The sequence below is a fragment of the Erpetoichthys calabaricus genome, chromosome 11 (genome assembly GCF_900747795.2).
Source record: "Erpetoichthys calabaricus chromosome 11, fErpCal1.3, whole genome shotgun sequence".
Taxonomy (NCBI): Eukaryota; Metazoa; Chordata; class Cladistia; order Polypteriformes; family Polypteridae; genus Erpetoichthys; species Erpetoichthys calabaricus.
In genome coordinates, this window is record NC_041404.2 from 38,334,388 (window position 1) to 38,354,521 (window position 20,134).

Here is a 20,134-nt window from a genome sequence, read left to right on the forward strand (position 1 = left end):
AAATGTGCTGGTTATACAGAGTCAAGTCAAGTTGGGAAACATGCACTGGTACAGTGTGTTGCTGCACCCACTACACGACGAAACAACTTGGGACTCCGGTTTGCAACCCCCCAGGCAGACACAGGGTCCAGTCCCACTCTCTGGAAATGACCCTCTATCTGCCGCAGCCAGGCGTTACGTGGGTGACCCCTTGGCCTGGTCTAGCCACTCGGGTCCTCAACAATGAGGATCCTGTGTGCCAGATCACCCTCGGGGAAACGCAGCACATGGCCATACTGCCGTAACTGACGCTTACTCACAATGCAGACAGTGTGCCTCATTCGGGACTCCATGAGCAACACAAAGTCAAACCAGCGGTACAGAAGGATTTTCCGGAGAGAGACAGTACCAAAGGAGTCCAGTCTTCGTCTCAGGTCACTGGATAGCCATGTCTCGCAACCATATATCAAGGCAGGAAGGTATATTCTTATGCTGTGTATATTTAGATAAATATAGTAAAATGGCTAGATCATACACAGAGTGACTGCTAATTCTCAACTGCTTTGAAAACTCAATCACCTTTTTAAACAGAATACCAGGAAAATGTTCCAGAAATGTTTCTGGTTATAGAAAAAACAGTTCAGAAAGATATGCTGCCTCAGTTGATTCCTCTGAAGCTTAGAATATCTTTAAGTAGCTAATTCAGCGCAACTTAATATGGATATTCCATCATTATTACCGGATCTTGTATGGAGTTACATAGTGGCTCAAGTGGATATACACAAGTTCAGATATTCTCTGTTTATGGTTGATTTATTCAATTAAAAAGCTTTGGGGAAGTTTCATGCACTGCAATATACTAAAATCTGAACACCCTCGTGGTGTTTAAGCACCATGATTAACTAACATTTGATTTAAGATGTGTGAGGGAGGTGGGGTTTGTTCCCCTTGGAGTTTCGCACACTGGTACATACTAACATTGAACATGGAAATGCTTGACTCTTACTGGTGCACTTGAAAAAAATGTCCAATGCACCAAAAACTCAAAGTGTGCAACTGAGAAAAACTGAGATGTTTCAGTTCTCTGTACCAGTGTGTACTTCAAGCCTTGGTGGTATATTGTATACCCCGTTTTTGATATATCGTGTGTATATACTGTACAGTACAGTTTTCCTTTGTGGTCACAACATCTGGCAACCAAAGGCTGAGACTAAAACAAGCAAGTGTTAAAGTATGACAGAAGAGGCAAATACTGGAGTATTTGGAGTACTGGAGTCATCTTAGTTACAGTCCTACCTGCTGCTATGCTGTGGAGCTCAATTTAGAGTGTAAGCTTGAAAGAAAAAGCATCAGCGCAAAGTAAATTCAACACCCCTTTGAGTCAGGGTACCAAACTGTTGTTGTTAAGCCAAATGAAGTATTGCTGTTTGTTTTTTATTGTGTTTGTTCACATTTGTTTGTTATTCCCATGTATAAGTAAAAACAACCTGGACATTAGAAAAAAGTGTGGGTCAAGATCACACTTTTGTTTCGGAAGCACATGCAATGCTGTTAAACAGCTCACAAAAACAGAGTTAATAATGTCTTGTCTGGTTCAACCATTACTCTTTTAGAAAAAAAAAATCCATGTAAATGACCTGGGAAATTTTACTTAGGGAGCCAAATTATTTGTGACATGAAATGCCCTGCTGCCATTCTAGTTTTACAAAATTGGAAAAACAAACAAGGTACAGGAACAGAAACTAAAATAGGCTCTTTCCAAGGGAGCTCTCAAATTAAATTTCAGATAAATCTAGTTAGAGCAAGCAATCACTCAATGAGAGACAGAGAGAGAAAGAGAGAGAGAGAGAGAGAGAGAGAAAGAAAATGAAGAGCATGCTTGTGAGTGAACCACAGATGCAGTTTAGCAGATAGCATGCCCTTGTATAAATTCACTTTATGGCTTCTTCCTGATTCTGTTTAATTAGAGTCAAGCAGGATTAGTGAATCACTATTCTCCTGGGAACACAGCAAGGTCAGCTTTGAACATTTAAGCATTAGGCAAAGAAGAAAAAAAATCACAAATGTGGCAGTTAAAGACAGACAGAGGGCATCTTCATCAACAAATAAATGCTTCATACAGCTTGTGTTAGGCAGCATTTTGTAACTATATAGAGCGAGGGCATCTAGGTGAAACGTTTAGCTACTTACTGCTAGACAACAAGACCTTAAGAAATGCTATATACAACATAGCAAAAGGTGACTACCATACATAAAAATCATTAAGGCCCTCTTCAAAAGTTCGCTGACGACACTGCTATCGTGGGCTGCATCAGGAGTGGGCAGGAGGAGGAGTATAGGAACCTAATCAAAGACTTTGTTAAATGGTGTGACTCAAACCACCTACACCTGAACACCAGCAAAACCAAGGAGCTGGTGGTGGATTTTAGGAGACCCAGGACCTACCTAGACCCCGTGATCTTCAGAGGTGACTGTGTGCAGTGGGTGCAGACCTATAAATACCTGGGAGTGCAGCTGGATAATAAATTGGACTGGACTGCCAATACTGATGCTCTGTACAAGAGAGGACAGATCCGGCTATACTTCCTTAGAAGGCTGGCGTCCTTCAACATCTGCAATAAAATGCTGCAGATGTTCTATCAGACAGTTGTGGCGAGTGCCCTCTTCTACGCTGTGGTGTGCTGGAGAGGCAGCATAAAGAAGAGGGATGCCTCACGCCTGGACAAACTGGTGAGGAAGGCAGGCTCCATTGTAGGCATGGAGCTGGACAGTTTGACATCTGTGGCAGAGCGACGGGCACTGAGCAGGCTCCTGTCAATCATGGACAATCCACTGCATCCACTAAACAGGATCACTGCTGTCACTTTCCTGCTCCACTGACAGACTGAGGAGATTGTTCCCCCCCCACACTATGCGACTGTTCAATTCCACCCAGTGGGGTAAACGTTTATATTATACAAAGTTATTGTCTGTTTTCCCTGCATTTTTTATCACTCTTTAATTTAATATTGTTTCTTTATCAGTATGCTGCTGCTGGAGTATGTGAATTTCCCCTTGGGATGATTAATAAAGTATCTATCTATCTATCTATCTATCTATCTATCTATCTATCTATCTATCTATCTATCTATCTATCTATCTATCTATCTATCTATCTATCTGTCTGTCTGTCTGTCTGTCTGTCTGTCTGTCTGTCTGTCTGTCTGTCTGTCTGTCTGTCTGTCTGTCTGTCTGTCTGTCTGTCTGTCTGTCTGTGCAAATGTATTCAATGAATAGATTATCTTAGGAATTCCATGCTTGCTAATGAAAAGCATCCAGATGCCCCTAGATAGGAATGTGGGGTAAGGGTTATACTCTTCTGTATTTTCCCTGTCCAATCTATTCTCATATTTTAAACCACTTATTTATTTACACATAATATACATAGTGGGCATGAAAGGCCTTATCATTATTGATGCGAGATAGCTTACAGAGAGGAAGTCAAACAGCTCATGGACTGGTCTAAGATCAATATCCTGACACTGAATGTTGATAAAACAAAGGAGATTACTGTCAACCAAAGGAAGAACCATGCCACTCACCAATCCCCACTCCGTTAATAGCTTCAGTGAGGAGTCAGTCAGGAGCACAAAGTTCCTGGGAGTGGAGATAACAAATGATTTCTCTTAGGTCCAACACACCTCCTCCCTAGTCAAGAGAGGTCAGAATTGACTGCATTTTCTACAATACATGAGGAGAACAGGAAGCTTCACCTATTTTTACAGAGGTAGCAGAGACAGTGTACACAATGGACTGTTTGCCCTTCTGTCATATGGCAGGTGGTACCAAAGTATACAGTACAGAACTGCCAGATTTCATAAAAGTTTCACTCCACAAATCATTGTACTCTTAAACAGTGATCAGTGTGATAATACATTGCAACATATAACCTATCTGTGCAATATGCTAGAGATACTCTGTTGTTTAATCCTGTTATTTTAGTTGTTATTTGTGTATACTGTACTTTTGTTGTCTACTCTTGCACATAATCGGGTTGGAATACAAAATTTCATTCTGCTGTGCACTGCTGTGTGTGGTTTTGATTGACAATGTTAACCTTCGTCTTGATATTGGGCTGCTTCAAATCTATTAACAAATATTATACTTTACTGAGAAAATAAAAAAATAACAATTAAACTAAGTAGATATCCCTTATACATTCCTGATCTTTTTTGTCTACTTTCCAATCACCTCCTTTCTAAACCCTTCTACTCCAATGAAAGAGTGTGAGGTGTGAGAAGCCTGTCCAGCAGCATTTGGCACAAGACAGGAAGAAATTTTGGATTGGGTACCAGACAAAACAGGGCACAGTCACAAACACACTTAAGTTAACACTAGAATTACCAGAACCAATGAAAAAACTCGTAAATTCAGCCCACCTTAAATCCCTTCGCACCTCTCTATCAGCCGCTTTTGTCTTCTAAATGTGTCGATAAGCTCAAGCAGCAAGCAGCCTGCTATACCATCTCCCCACTGCCTCAGAACAGGCAAGAAGTTCTCCCAGTGCCTGCCTTGATTGATTATCTGGGATTGAGCTACCCAGAATTGTAAGGAGAATAATTAGATGTGTGTTTTGTGTCTACAACAATCTATGTAAATACATCATTAAAACAGAAACATTTTTCATGTTTTAGTAATAAATGACAAAATGTAGACAAGAACTATATAATGTGTGAAGGCTGATGGGCAGATATCAAACAAACACTTTCACAAAAGGTGCAAGTACAATAAGACAGCTTCGGTGCATCGGTTAGATCTGCCGATTTATAATCCAGAGGTCACAAGTTCGAAACCAGCTCCCCTGCAAATTTACCGTTTTGAGTAGTGAGCTGCTCATATTGTTAATATTATACAATAAAAACATACATTTGATTTGTGTCTGTAACAGTCGGTATAAATTTATAGCACTTGTAAAAGTTAGCGTTTTTATTTTCATTTTAATTCTCAGTCACGATCACGATACAACACCCACCCCCCGCCCCAGATCTGACGCAGTTACTTTTTATCTGAAACTGGGAGTAACTGTAGATATGAGTGGTGTTTTGAGACAATGGAACTGGAAATTCTCTGATCTGATCTGCCTGCTTCGTATCTCACCATCACTTAAATTTTTTTTTATTCAGTTTTATTGAGTGTTCCTACTCACGCTGAATTAGTATGCACCTTATAGTCCATGATGTCAAAGCCGCACTGACAAAAAACAGAGACATAGGTATATATGATATTTGGAATAACACATTGTATGACCTGTATAGTACATTTCGGAAAACATTGTGGCACTGATGCAACATTATTCATATTATTCATATTCATTCGCATGCCTTCTTGTGCTTGTAATCAATGACAGTGTTTTGCTTTTTTTCGATCTTGCCCATGCAGTCGTCACATTTTGGTGCATGGTACTGTTTCTTTTGTACTCCAGGACATGCAGAGGAAAAAATAGTACAGAGAGGTCAGTTCCAAGCTATTTGCAATCATCAGATTCAAATGTTAGCAGTCCCCACACATCCAAGGACCGTCCTTTCTACGTTTACGACGTGTGTACCTGTTGCAATGTACATACTTCTCTCTGTGGTGTGGTTACTATTAAACTGAAGGGGATGGGGAAGCGGCGATCTTGGAACAGAAGCGGGTCGATGTTGCATCCTCTTTTGCTTTATCCATTGCCTTTTCTTGTAAGAAGCAACGGCGAAGCTCCTCTGCAAGGTGAGCCATGAACACTCTTCTTTTCTCAGTGGTCCCCATGCATGCCTTATACAGTACATGTGCGTTGATCGCCGCCAAGTCAAGCATGTTATAGCACAAGCAACTGGTCACCTGCGTGTTCATACTTGCACTGAATAAGCTCACGCCTTCTGGTGCACAATGTCAACGCAGCACCGGGCAAAAAAGAAGGAGACAAATATATGTGACATTTTGAAGAAATCATTTTATGACTTGAATAGTACCAATCAGAAAACACTGTCGCACTAACTGCGATGGTTACTGCCAGGTTGATGCTTACCTTTCATGAAGGGAGACATGTTAATAACAGCAGCAACACCCACTGCTAGTCGTATGACAAAGCAGTCACATGACATGTGACTTCATTGGGTCTCTTCTATTTAAAATTTAAATGTGAAGCATAAGCATCAGATCAATTTCCATCTCTATGAATTCTGTTTACAGTAGTGGAAGACAAAAGGAACTTCTGATAAGATCTTAGGACTTTATTTTGGCTTTGACTTTGTATGTGAGTTTTGATTCAGATGTTCAGTTTGGTTTCTTTTTTTTCGAATTGTGACCCTTGCCTGTGATGATGCCAGATCCCTGACATGATTTTTATCTTCTGGTCACTTCAAAGACTCTTCATTACCTTTCAACAAGTGTTCTTCTGTTGAGAGTTGATAACATAAAGGACTTCTCTGAAAGGATGGAGGTTTGGGCATTCTAAAACAGAGGTCACTCTAAAAGAGCTGCTTCTGCATGATTAGGATTTCAATGCTATTAATCTTTACCTTGATGAGGGCAGTGTAACTGATGTGGCAGTCCTCACAGCTAATACAGAGAATCTTCTTAATTCCACAGTGATACAATGTATTGAGAGTTTTTACTGTAGGTGAGAATTACTGCAATTAATTTTACTATAGGTTACCTGCCCAGGGACATTTTGTTGGAGGACCCTGGCTTACAAGTATTGAGGAGAAATTCTAGATTCTTGTTGATCTTGTCAAAAAAAGGTTAAGAATAGTCTGGAGTTCTGTGGAGTGGGTAAAAACAGTTCACTGATTTGCATCCTGGAAGTCTTTGACTATTGTCTTAAGAAAGTTTTGTTTCAGCTTTAAGTTTATGTGGGTTGAATTGCTTCCTTTCAAACACAAATCTAATACTGATACCTCATGGACAGTGGTTGGAGATTAGAAGAAGAAAAACAAGGACAAAAATGGTGAAAAAAGTGTTGATGACATGACACAGTTCAATTTAGAGGGTAAAGGTATCTGTTTTTGTCCATTATCAAAAAACAGGTGCAGTTATATGGTCATGTAACCACCTCAGTTTAGTAATGAAACTAGTAGAATATGCAAGATGAGATAGGATCTTCTAGAGGAAAGAATCTTTGCAAGATTCTATATACAATATAAACTGTCTCCAACCACACACATAGTATGTGCTATACACATTAGCCAAAAAAAATAAAAAATAAAATAAGAAAGTTTACATTGGTGGGCAAGAAATCACACTGTAGAAGTGGTTCCTTGAAAAAAAAAACAGAAATAAAATATCCATTTATAAAAAAACTCTTTCAGAAAAGTAATGTGCTACTAATAGGAAACTTCTGGCAAACACTACTCTTTAAATAAGTGGTTTAAAATATGAGAATAGATTGGACAGGGCAAATACAGAAGAGTATAACCTTTACCCCACATTCCTATCTAGGGGCATCTGGATGCTTTTCATTAGCAAGCATGGAATTCCTAAGATAATCTATTCATTGAATACATTTGCATAGATAGATAGATAGATAGATAGATAGATAGATAGATAGATAGATAGATAGATAGATAGATAGATAGATAGATAGATAGATAGATAGATAGATAGATAGATAGATAGATAGATAGATAGATAGATAGATAGATAGATAGATAGATAGATAGATAAACATAACGTTCTGAAACCTGCTTAATTGAGTTTTACGGGGATGAAGCCTTTGCCCAGTAGGGCTGAAATGATGGTTGATGATAGTGCTCATTGCTGATTAGCTAGCCACATCGTCAATGTAAATAAAAATCATCTATTTGCTCCAAATATTTGCAGAAATCTTTTCAAAATGGCAAATGGCAGCTGTCACTTTTTTTTTTTGGTTTTTATGTGCCTCACATAAAAGCTATCAGGCACTCATAATCTGCGGTGGGCCGTCGTCCTGCCTGGGGTTTGTTTCCTGCCTTGTGCTGGCTGGGTTTGGCTCCAGCAGACTCCCGTGACCCTGTGTTAGGATATAGCGGGTTGGATGATGGATGGATGAATGGATGGCACTCATATTTCCTGCAGGAGGCATGTGAGATTCCTAGCTAATTATTTGTAATCCACAAGCAGCTCCTCAAACCTGAGGCAATGGTATTGTTTGGAAATGATGATGTGAACACTTTAAGACATCGTACAGGCCTGTTGTCCAGCAACACTGTATGCATCATTGCTAGAATGAAATAAAGCTAAATAGATTTGGAAGGAATGACCATTACTGTTACTGAAGGATGCTATTAAAAACAATTTTTTTATCTTAATTTTTTATGATGATAATTACTTACAAAGTCCGAAGTTTTGGCATGTGGTTAAAGCTGGAAAGAGGGATGAGGGTGATGTTGTTGTTGTTGAGAGTGCTAAAAAGGAGAGAAAGATAAAAAAGACAGTTAATCATTTAAACATCATTGGTACTGATGGAACATGGCAGTGCCTGAGCACATAACACCATCTTACATCACTGAGGATCTTGACTACAGACAAGGATTAAGAGAAAGGTTCACTAGGATCATTTCAAAAAAAGAACAAAAAACTTAACTGGTCACCCTGTCAGAAACATCTGCCATCCTGATATATTCTTAGAGTCAGACCTTGAGGACCCCTCAGTGGCTGCTGGTTTTTGTTCTCACCACTTTGTAATTAGATTCCAGCATCTGGCATTAACTGAACATGTTTTGAGTTGGATATTTGTTTCAACTCTCAGCTAACAGTGGCACAAATTCAACAAAACGAGGAGTTCAGTCTCAAAAAATATAGGACTTTATTGCACCAGTGTTTATTCTTTGATCTTGTTTCTTTGTGGTGAATTAAAGTTAAATAGCTTATTCAAAATGTAAACTCTTAATGGACCAGCTCACTATGTTTTATGTAATATGCTGGTATTGGGTTGAGGATCACTTAAAAAAACACAGTGGTCAGAGGGTAGCAAATTTCACTTTAGAAATCCTAATTCTTAGTTCACTTGCAGCTGCAATTTCTATTAGAGGAATTCTAGCACTGGTTTAAAAAAAAAAGTGTGGCAGGGAGTTCTAATATCAGTCACAAGTGAACATGTGAGAACAATGCACTCTGTAAATGAAACCATTTTATCAAGCTGATTAAAGAATTTCATGTCGCATATTTTTATTTAGTATTTTACCTGAAATTTTACTTATGAATTTACAACATTTAAAACATCTGAAAAGGCAAAAACCAATGCATTACACAAATAACAGAAAACATCGACAAATCATCATATTACGGGTAATAAAAATGTAAAAGGTTTAAAAATATTTAGAGTATAATAGGAATTTCACCATAACTTGTGAAGATATTTGCAGATGATATATTCTATTTGAGCTATGTTGTCCAGAGCAGAAGCTCCTGCTAGGGCCACCCGAGGAAATCTGGTCCCAGGTAAGAGGTTAGACAAACAGCAATTCACTACCCCTAATAATCCAGCTCTATAAAGACAAAAAAAGTACACCACCCAGTATGGGGTTAACTGAGGCACCTCCTGGGGCAAGGACTGGGTGAAGTGCCTGCAAGTGTGTGCCTGGCTGCCGTTTCTACCATGGGGCCGGTTGGGTACAGCCCAAAAATGTAACGTGGGACTGCCTTCCTGTGGGCCCACCACCTGAAGGAGTAATAGGTGCTGAGTGCAATGTCATCTGGGCAGTGGTCAAAGGCAGAGGCCTTAACAGACTGGAACCCAAATATACAAATGTAGGCTGGACTCTCCTTTACTCTGGAGTTTCCCAGGGGGAAAGGCATTAGGTGGGAGTGGGCTTCTTATTGAGTCCCTGCCTGGCTGATGCTGTGTTGGAGTTTGGCTCAGACAACAAGAGGGCTGCCTCTGTGTGGCCGAAGGACTCTGACTGCCATATGTCTATGCACCAAATGTCAGTTCGGACTACCAGGCCTTCTTGGAGTCACTGCAGGGGATCTTGGGAAGGGTCCCAGCTAGGGACTCCATAGTTCTGCTGGGAGACTTCATCGCCCATGTGGGTATTGATGGAGATACCTGAAGAGGGGTGATTGGGAGGAACGGCCTCCCTGATCTAAACTCAAGTGATGTTTTGTTACTGGATTTCTGTGAATAGCATGGATTGTCCATAATGAACACCATGTTTAAAACATAAGGTTGCTCATAAGTGTACATGGTACCATAACACCCTAGGCCAAAGAATTTATGATCAATTTCATAATCATATCATCAGATTTGTTCTGGACACCTGGGTGAAGAGAGAGGCATAGCTGTCAATAAATCACCATCTGGTGGTGAGTTAGGTCAGATGGTGGGGACTTGGGAGGCACGGAAAAACTTGGAAAGCCCAAGCAAGCAGTGAGGGTGGACTGGGAACATCTGGGGGAGGCTCCTGTCCAGACAACTTTCAACTCCAACCTCTTTTCCTGCATCCCAGGGGAGGCTGGGGAAATAGAGTCTGAATGGGCCTCCATTGTGGAAGCAGCTGCAAAAAACTGCAGCCTGAAGGCCATAGGTGCCTCTTAGGGTGGCAACTCAAAGACCCCAATAGTGGACAGCAGAGGTGAGGGATGCCATCAGGCTGAAAGAGGAGGCCTTCCGTGTATGGTTAACATGGGAGACTCCTAAGCAGCAGAGAGGTACTGAGAGGCCAAAAGGAGTGTGGCCTTGGCAGTCAGGGAAGCAGAAACCTGGGCGTGAGAGAAGTTTGGAGAGACCATGACAAAAGACTATCAGTTGGGCTCAAAAAGATTCTGGCAAACCATCAGGTGGGTCATAAAAGGAAGGCAGTGATGCACACAGGATGTCTTCAGGAAGGGTGGAGAAGTGCTGACACAGACTGAGGATGTTGTCTGACAGTAGAATGCTACTGCCCAACATTTACAGTTTCTCTACTTGAACCACAGGTGTCCAGGGTTTTCCATACTCTGCTAGACTCACTGGAACATTCTGGCAAAGCAAAGTAAAAGTTGATGTTCATTATTTCTATTTTTTCAGGAGTCAGTTGGAAGATGCATAAGCATTCCTTGTTGCTGGCTTGTATTGTATTGTACAGTTTATCAGAATGTGTTGTGGTGCATGTAATGTGAATGGTGTGTGTCCATAACAGCGTGTAATTGGTTCTTACGTGAGGATATTATCTACAGCATGCAAATTGCTAATTGAGGGAAATGGCCATGTCCCTTCCTCCTCTCCCCCTTAAAAATGCTCTGATTAAAGCTACTTAGCAAGATTAATCTACTAATCTCTTGTCCTCTAGCTTTCTCTCCCTGGTGCCCTCCACATCTCTCCCTGATGTCTTTATTTTTCTTTGTCAATGTATCATTTGAATTATTTTTTTATTTTGTAGGATTCAACATGTCTTACTCTTCTTCTGATTGTTTTGTAAACCAGGTTTGGTTTTCTTTTGCATTACCTTCTGTGTACAATGGGAAAAGCAAAAAAATAAAGGCCACTACATGCTTAAAGCAACAGCATTTAGTTTTACTCAATTTTTATTCTGATGGAAAGTTAGTAGAGATAGAATGTTTCTATGATTTAATTTGGCTAACGAAGTCCACCCTTGTTAAGATGTCAGCACTCACAAGCACACATAATTCAGACTTGCTAATCACCTTGACAGCGTGTTCTTGTAATGGCAGGAGGAAATCAAAATCTTTGGAGGAATTCCGCATGAACAAAAGGAGGTGGGTCGCTATAATGGTCCAGTTACAGAGAGAGTGGGTATGGAAAATTTAAAGCTTTCAAAAACAAAGTTATCCTTGATGAAAATCACACATTGATCAAGTACAATGAGATAAATAGCGTGGTCTAGTGTTTGTGAGATTGAAATGTAATGCAGGATGGTGCCATTTCAATTTCTATAACTGACCAAGTCAATTCAATTATCATCTGTCCATCTTCTAAGTTCACTTGCTCTACTACATGTTTTTTGGAAGCTAAACCATGATCTGGCACAATCAGTCTTAAGTTAGCAAACAGTCCTGAACAGGACACCAGTCTGTTGTAAGACACATTTACACACATGCCATGTGAGCTTGATATGTTGAGAGATACCACTTAAAATAGCACACATCTTCAGGATTTGGAATACACTTAAGTACACCATCAAAGCCCAGTTCTCACATTTTATAAATATCCATATTACTAACCGAGAATGCTAAACCGGATGGACGCAGGGACATCCGGCCATGGGCCGTAGCCGCAAAAAGACGTACTGCGCAGGCGTCCCAAGAAATGAGGGGCCGCGAGAGGCGGACAAGACCACAGAAAAAAGGAGTGAGCACAGAAAAAAGGAGTCAAAGAAATGAGGCGCCGCGAGCACAGAAAAAAGGAAAAAGCACAGAAAAAAGTAGTCAAACGCAGGCGCCGCACGAAACCCATTGCACACGAAACTAGCACACAAAAAAAAAGAAGACGCTCACGCACAACAGCAAGGCACCCCACCCCACCCCACCCCTACAGGCACCGGACGGGACACACACCAATAGGGGGATTCAACAAGCCTATACTATATACTGTAGCAGTAAATTGTTTTTGGAGGGCTTTTAGCAAATCTTAACTCTGCTGCTTTAAGCATATGGAACAATAAATGTCACCTTTAAATGGCATCTTGTATTGCTTTATGTGTTTGTAATGTATCTCACCTTCTGAAGTGTGACTTACTGGCTATTTCAGTAGGAGTATGCATACTGCTGTGAGAGACGGCCGGCAGTTTATCCCGGCCAGCACCCCCAGGCCGCTAAATGGAGTCCTTCCTGCAACATGGAGGTGCCCCGGATCCCTGCAGGGCATCATGGAAAATGGAGTTCGGCTGCACAGCCCTGCTGGATACCGTGGGTGCCGCCAAGGGACGCAGCAGGGAGGCACAGGGATTGTTATTTTCCCTATAGCCCGGAAGTACTCCTTAGTCACGGGGACGGAAGAACTGAAGTACTTTCGGGCTGAAGAAAAATAAGTTTCCATCTGACCCGGAAATGCTATGGAATCACATGGACTGAAGGACAGAAGCACTTCCGGGTCAAGGACTATTTAAAGGACTGTGGGAAACCCAACAGGAGAGCCGGAGTTGGGAGGAAGTTTGACGGAGCTGCTGGGTGGAGAGGAGGATTTATTGTTGATTATTATTGTGATTATTGACTATTGTTTTGAGTATTGTGGAGGTGGAGGTGCTTTGTGCACATTATTATAATAATAAAAATATTACTGGGACTTTTACCTGGTGTTTGGATGTATTGTCTGTGGTTTTACGGGGCAACAGCGACCCCTAGTTTCACACTGCATAATACTGCATTGCCATTACTTGCTTTTTTGACAGTAAAAGATTGTTCCCCTTCATGTTGGCCATAATCTTATAATCTTTGTAAGAAGCTGTAGTTGGGATCTTGACTTCTGGGAAGAATACAATATCTCTTTGAGTTTTATCTCTCTTAGCAAGGGAATATATGCTACGCTGAACAGCAAGTTACAAGATTATATCTAAAACCAATTTTTAAGAATGTTTTTATTTATTTATTTTCCATTTTTGATTTTCGAGTTCTCTTTGGATCAGAGATTACAATGACAAGATCACATGGAAAGCACAAAAAAACTCAAATGGTTACTAGACCATTGGACATCAAATTTTGCACATACTTCAATTTACTTGCATGTCTTTAGGAAGAAGGAAGAAACCAGAGAATGTGGACAAAACACAAAGACTTGGAGAGAACAAAAAATCTCTACATAAACAAAGAGATAAACCTGGAGTCTGATCTTTGGGCTCTTAGATGTGTGGCATTACTGTACTGTCTAAGATGTTTAATGCTACATGCATCAGCATATTAAGTTCACAATAAATTAATTGGAAAAAATACTCAACATTATTCAGGCGGGCAATAAATCAATCTCTTTCTACAGTATCAAATCCTCTTGTGGGAGACAGTTTAGGAAGATTCTTACAGTTAGAATTCGTAAGTGCGGAAATAGTGTTATGGCTTCATCACCTCTCAGATGAATTTTTGCAATCCACTTTTAAATGATCTTCCTATTTCAGCTTGATGCCTGCTAACAAATGCAACAAGGGCGGAGTGGTGGCTCTGAGGCTAAGGATCTGCACTGGTATCCTGAAGGTTGCCGGTTCGAATCCCCGTCACTGCCAAAAGAGATCCTACTCTACTGGGCTCTTGAGCAAGACTCTTAACCTGTAATTGCTCCAGGGGCGCTGTACAATGGCTGACCCTGCGCTCTAACCCCAAGGGGTATGCGAAAACTAACAAATTTCTAATACGAGAAATCGTATAAGACAAAAAAAAATAAAGAACAAAAAAAAAAAAGTTCAAGAGGCTGCTGCCTCGCTTCTTAGAATGAGCACATCTCCTTTTGTCTTTCTGAACTATGCTCACTATCTTTGCGGTTTTAAATTATGGTAAAAACTCTGTTTCTGAGATATAAAACTTAATTTCAACACCAAAGTTTACTTTTCATTGCTGTTTGCTTCTTACCAACCCCAACTCCCAAGACCCATTTTTCAGCTTTTAGACAGCACTCATTTGTCTGTATGATTGTTACTCTCTGGAACTACTTCTTTCCCTTGGTGTGTTTGTAAAACTCCACTGGTGGACTCATGTACATCTCACTTAAAGATTCCTCTCATTTTGTTTCATTTAAACCTATTTGTCTGTAACAATCACCTTACTTCATTCCATTGAGGGACATTATGCTCAGACTATTTAACACACTAGTGAGACCAAATCTGGATTAGTGTGTGCAATTCTTGTTAACACACTCCAAAAAAGATATAGCAGCACTTGAAACTGTGCAGAAGAGTGACCAGGTCCATCACTGGACTTAAGGACATATTGTACTCTGACAGACTCTGGGAATTAAACATGTTTAGTCTCAAGCAGAGGTGACTGTGTGGGGACCTAATTAGGTCTTCAAAATTCAGAAAGGCATTGATGAGGTAGGTCCTTTAGGATTATTTCAGCTTAACAGTGAATAACATAATCGAGGACATCCGTGCAAAGTAAGGGGAATTGTATTTTGGGCCAAAGCCAAGAAGCACAGTTATGGGAATCTGGAACAAACTACTCAGACACGAAATTGAAGCAGAAACCTTGCCAATCTTTAAGAAGTATCTGAATCAGATATTGGAAAGCTTAGCTGTTAATTAAACAGCGAGCCTGATGGAGCAAATGGTCTCCTCTTGTTTGTCTCCTATTCTTCTGTAACAAATGTACCTACCTTAATTCTTGCAAATTGTCATTTTAGACTGTTTCTCTTCTCCAGTATATTAGTGTTTGATCTTTACTAATGTACACTTTAGTCAGTAAATGTGAATATAGCTGTAAGTATTTATTTTTATTTTGAAATGCACCTTGTGAATATGTACTCTGTCAACAAAGATCTATTGACTGATTGATAATAGTAGTGGAGAGTTACTGAGAACCTGGACTGGGTGTTATACAGTTAGGTCCATAAATATTTGGACAGAGACAACTTTTTTCTAATTTTGGTTTTGTACATCAGGGGTCCTCAACCCCCAGTCTGCGGCCCACTACCGGTCCGCAGCCGTCTGACAGCCAGGCCGCGAGAGAACTGCCGGCAACGGCGACTCACTCAAACTTTTCAGAACGCTTGGCGGGCGGGGCTTTGCAGCGGTGCAGAGAGAGGAGAGAGACCGAGGTGAGAGACTATTACAACAAAGTATTTTTATGGTCCCGACAGTTTCCCCATATGACATGAGTCTATAGAAGTCATGTTACTACGAAGTACATTCAACAGATGCTTTCATTACAACGAAGTGACCTTGAAATGCTTGAACGAATCATCCACAGAGCAGTTAGATCTGTGGTCGCAGCTCAGATGTGCACGTTTGCACAACGATCCCCAAACAGAAACATTGTAAAAAAATCTCTTTCTTCGAACTTTCCTCGTACTGTTTTTTTTTTTTTTTTGCTGTTTTTGTTGTCTGTGGTTTTCATTGATTCCTTTTGCTTATTGCTTGTCAACATTTGAAAAACATCCATTGGAATTTAACCCATTGTCACCCTCCTATAGAAACGTCAGACACGAAAAAAAGATTGCAGTGTTAATGTTTGTGATGTGCAATCAGTTGGATTGGCAAATGTAAAGCATATGTCTTTGTTATATGCAAAAAAAGAAGAAAAATCTCAGATTGCAAACGTATGCGAACTGCTTAATAACTTTAATAATTATAGAAATGTTATGTAAATTGTGTATAAAACTGCCCCCCCCCCCAACTAAACCGACTGGTCCGTGGAAAAATTTGCATCTAATAAGGTGGTCCTTGCTGTCAAAAAGGTTGGGGGACCACTGCTGTACATTACCACAATGAATTTTAAATGAAACAACTCAGATGCAGTTGAAGTGCAGACTTTCAGCTTTAATTCAGTGGGGTGAACAAAACGATTGCATAAAAATGCGAGATAACTATAGCATTTTTTTAACACAATCCCTAAATATTTATGGACCTAACTGTACAGGATTGTCTTCTTTCAGCACTGTCAAATGAGTGCATGAATGTGTCAAAACAATTGCACACTTAATTGGAAGGTTAATTCAAATTCAGACATCTATCTGGTATTCTGTCCAGTGTTGCTTCTGCAGTTTCTAGGATGACTAGCGGGCTCCGCCCCCCTGCTCGCTTCGCTCGCCAACCCCTGGTGTTGGGAATGACAAAGAGCGTGATGTATGAATGAGATATAGAATAGTGTGACGGTGTAGATGATGCAAATAGAAAGCAAACAATAAAGTGTGTGGCACAGTGTAAAGGTTTATTTGAAAATTTCTTTGTACACGCCGTTTAAGTGTAAAAGGTAATTCCAGCTCAGAACTTGTAAGGTCATTTAAGATGGTTATTGTTGTGATCAGAGTCAAGTTTGTCAGAGCTTAGAAAGAGTTGTGTCTCTCCAGGAAGTAATGGAATGACTTGGGTATTTATGTTTTCCACATTAATATTTTTTGGACATAATATAGTGCGTTGTGTTAAAAGGGGCATTTGGTCTAATTAGATTGCTGTTCCAAATGTCTCTGTAACTAAGTCGTCGCAGATAAAGGCTTGAGGAATTGTAATAATATGTGGCTGAAGTCCATCTGTATTGGTGAGTGTACCATCTCTCAGTTGTAATAAGCAATTGTTATGATCTGGTTCTGGACATCGTATCTTTTTTACTAACTGTATCTTTTGAAAGTAATGCCAATTGTCTGCGTATTTTAAGGTGCACTGAACAATAGCTGAGTGCATGGCATCTGGAAGAATAGCTAATCACTGTCTAAAATCTCCTCCTCATAAAAGTACCTTTCCTCCAAATCGAATATTATTATTCATAAACGTTTGTAGAAGTTTATGAATGGTGTTGAGTAAGTGACTTCATGCCATTGAACATTCATCAATAAACAACATTTTTTCAAGACGGATGTCACGTGCAGTGCCACCGTTAATGTTCATAGTGCATACCGATTTGTAGGATCTAATGCAGTTGATAAAGATTTCACTTTCAGGTACATCGTTAGTTATAAGCTTCTGTAGATATTCAGTATATGAATGTAAAGAAGGCAGTCTAATTTGACCCTTTTGACAACAACGTGTAAATGTATAACTTGTATTGCCAGTTGTTTCTTCAGGGAAGTGAACTGAATGACAATGATTGCAAATGACATTCATTAATCCGAATGAATTTTCCTGGTGTATGTTTTCCTTGTGCCGTTTGAGAGGCGCGTTGTTGCATGTGTGGTATTTGGGACGTGTTGTTTTGGAGCTGTAATCGATTTGCCTGTGCTGTGTGAGAAGCCCGTTGTAGCCTTCGCTGCCATTAACGTATGTCTGAGACGGGAGGTGTTTCGTTTTGAATCCGTGCCTGTTGCGATGCAGCACTTTGATTGATAGATTGCGTAATGTGAATCTAGGATGTAGATTTGTGCATATTTGCGTTGTTGATTTGTTTCAGGGTGCACTGTTCCAATGCGATGCAGTATTTGTGCACATATGCGAAAGCAGTATGGGCCATTGCCTTTTAGTGGCCTGATATTTACTAAAAGCAAATGAACTATTGTAGGATCTAACGCAGTTCATAAAGTTTTTACTTTTAGGTACATCGTTAGTTAGAAGCTTTAGTTCAGCTTTGCGTTTTTGGAGTCGAGACATTTTTTCTTTTAGAAATATGGATAAGTAATAAGGAGTATTGCACTCACTGTTAATATGGAGCCTTTTCTGCGGTTGAATGGTTAATAGTGCCTTATTGTAATGAGATCCACCTATGCTGCATAGCCGTCTATTTTGTTGTTTCTTTCGTGTTCGTGTGTTTGTTCCTGTTATTATTTCCTTTTCGTTTTGTACCCGTGACCGTGTATTCATGACTTGTTTCTTTCTCAGCATACGAAATATGGATAAGTAATAAGGAGGATCGCAGTCACTGTTAATATGTTTCCTTTTCTGCAGTTGAACGGTTAATAGTGCTTTATTGTAAGGAGATCCACCAATGCTGACACCTATGCTGTCTAGTGTGAAGGTGTTGACGTTCACTTTAGAATATGTGGCTTTGGGTGTCACTTCTTATGGATGTGTGTGTGTTGGGGGGGGGGGTGAGGATTGTTGTTGCGCGAGCATCTTCTTTCTTTTTGTGTTCCTGTGTCTTGTTTGAATCCCCCTCTTTGTGTGTGTCCCGTCCCTTGCTTGTAGGGTCTGTGGGGTGGTTTTGTGTTCTTTTTTTTTGTGTTCCATGGGCTTATTGAATCCCCCTCTTGGTGTGTGTCCCGTCCGGTGCCTGTAGGGGGGGGGGGGGGTTTGCCTTGCTGTTGTGCGCGAGCCTCTTTTTTTTTTTTTTTTTTTTTTTTGGGTCTAGTTTCGTGTGCAATGTGTTTCGTGCTTTGCTTGCGTTTGAATACTTTTTTATGTGCCTTTTCCTTTTTTCGGTGCTCTTTGCGCCTCATTTCTCCATTTTTCCTGTGCTCACTCCTTTTTTCTGTGGTCTTGTCCGCCTCTCGCGGCCCCTCATCCGCCTCTCTCGCCCTCTTTTGTCCGCCTTTCTCGGCTCCTCAGCCGACTCTCGCGGACTCTTTTTGCGCCTGCGCAGTACATCTTTTTGCAGCTACGGCCCATTGCCGGATGTGCCTGCGTCCATCATCTGGTTTAGCATTCTCGGTTAGTAATATGGATGTTGTTAATGAGTAGGAGAAGCACTGCTTGCATTATACAGTGATTTCTGCTTTTCAGAAAAGCGACATACCAAATACACACAACACCAGCTTTATGACATCAGCAGGCAGATCAAATACAGTATAAATCTACACTGCTGAATAATGTCTGTCACCTGAGGAAAGAACAGGATTTTTGAGTGACCCCTGCATAACCCAGACACCAGGCTTATCAATCTGCTCTGTCTTCAGGCAATGGTGCCTGTGAAAACTCTCTACTTACATGAATCTGGTTCTGACTTGCGTACTTATGTATACTGTGTGGCTCTTGCACACATGTCCATGATGTAATTAGAAATCCATTTACCTCATTGCAGATAATCACTAAAACTGCCTCCTTCTGGAAATTAATGTTGGAAATATTCCAATTGTATCTATGAAAAACAGCATATACAAATAGTACCAGGTCTGAATATGTGCACTGTACATTCAGTTATAAAATTAAAATGTAACAAACAAATCTTTTAAATGTGTAAAAGAAAGCAAATTAGGCAGCTAGGTACATATTATCAACTCAATAAAACCCCAACAGTTACAGTGAAACCAAGATAAAATGTAGACTTTGGGCAGATATATGGTAAATGAAATTTCACTTAAAGAAAACTTCTGACATGGCTAAGGCAACGGTAAAGAAGTCACAATGAGGCATTAAAAGGGTATTGCTGTAGGTATGAAAAAGCCCCAGTTTGTTGACGCTGTTCTGTGTAATAATTAATAGGCTGAAAGTCCTCAATGCTAGTGTGTTACAGAGAGGAGAAGCAGCACTGTTCATAATGGCCATCCATTTGCTTTCATTCTCTCCTACACTACTAACTACAGTGGATCACGAGTGTGTTCTGTAACTGACCATGCCTTCGTAATCATCCTATTGATTTGGCTGGCCTTTGTTGATGTGATGCTCACAGCCCAGTGTACCACAGTGTAGAAAATCATTTTAAGAGTTATAGAGCATGT

The 20,134-nt window shown here is 40.3% G+C and overlaps 1 protein-coding gene across 2 annotated transcripts in view; it reads right to left on the reverse strand.

Moving 5' to 3' along the window:
• slit3 (slit homolog 3 (Drosophila)) overlaps nt 1–20,134 on the reverse strand; it is a 566,711-nt gene that overhangs the window by 149,315 nt on the left and 397,262 nt on the right. For both annotated transcript variants that reach the window (XM_028812973.2, XM_051933851.1), the window contains one exon: nt 8,307–8,378. In XM_028812973.2, the coding sequence (XP_028668806.1) occupies nt 8,307–8,378 (72 nt within the window). The remainder of the gene's footprint in view (nt 1–8,306; nt 8,379–20,134) is intronic.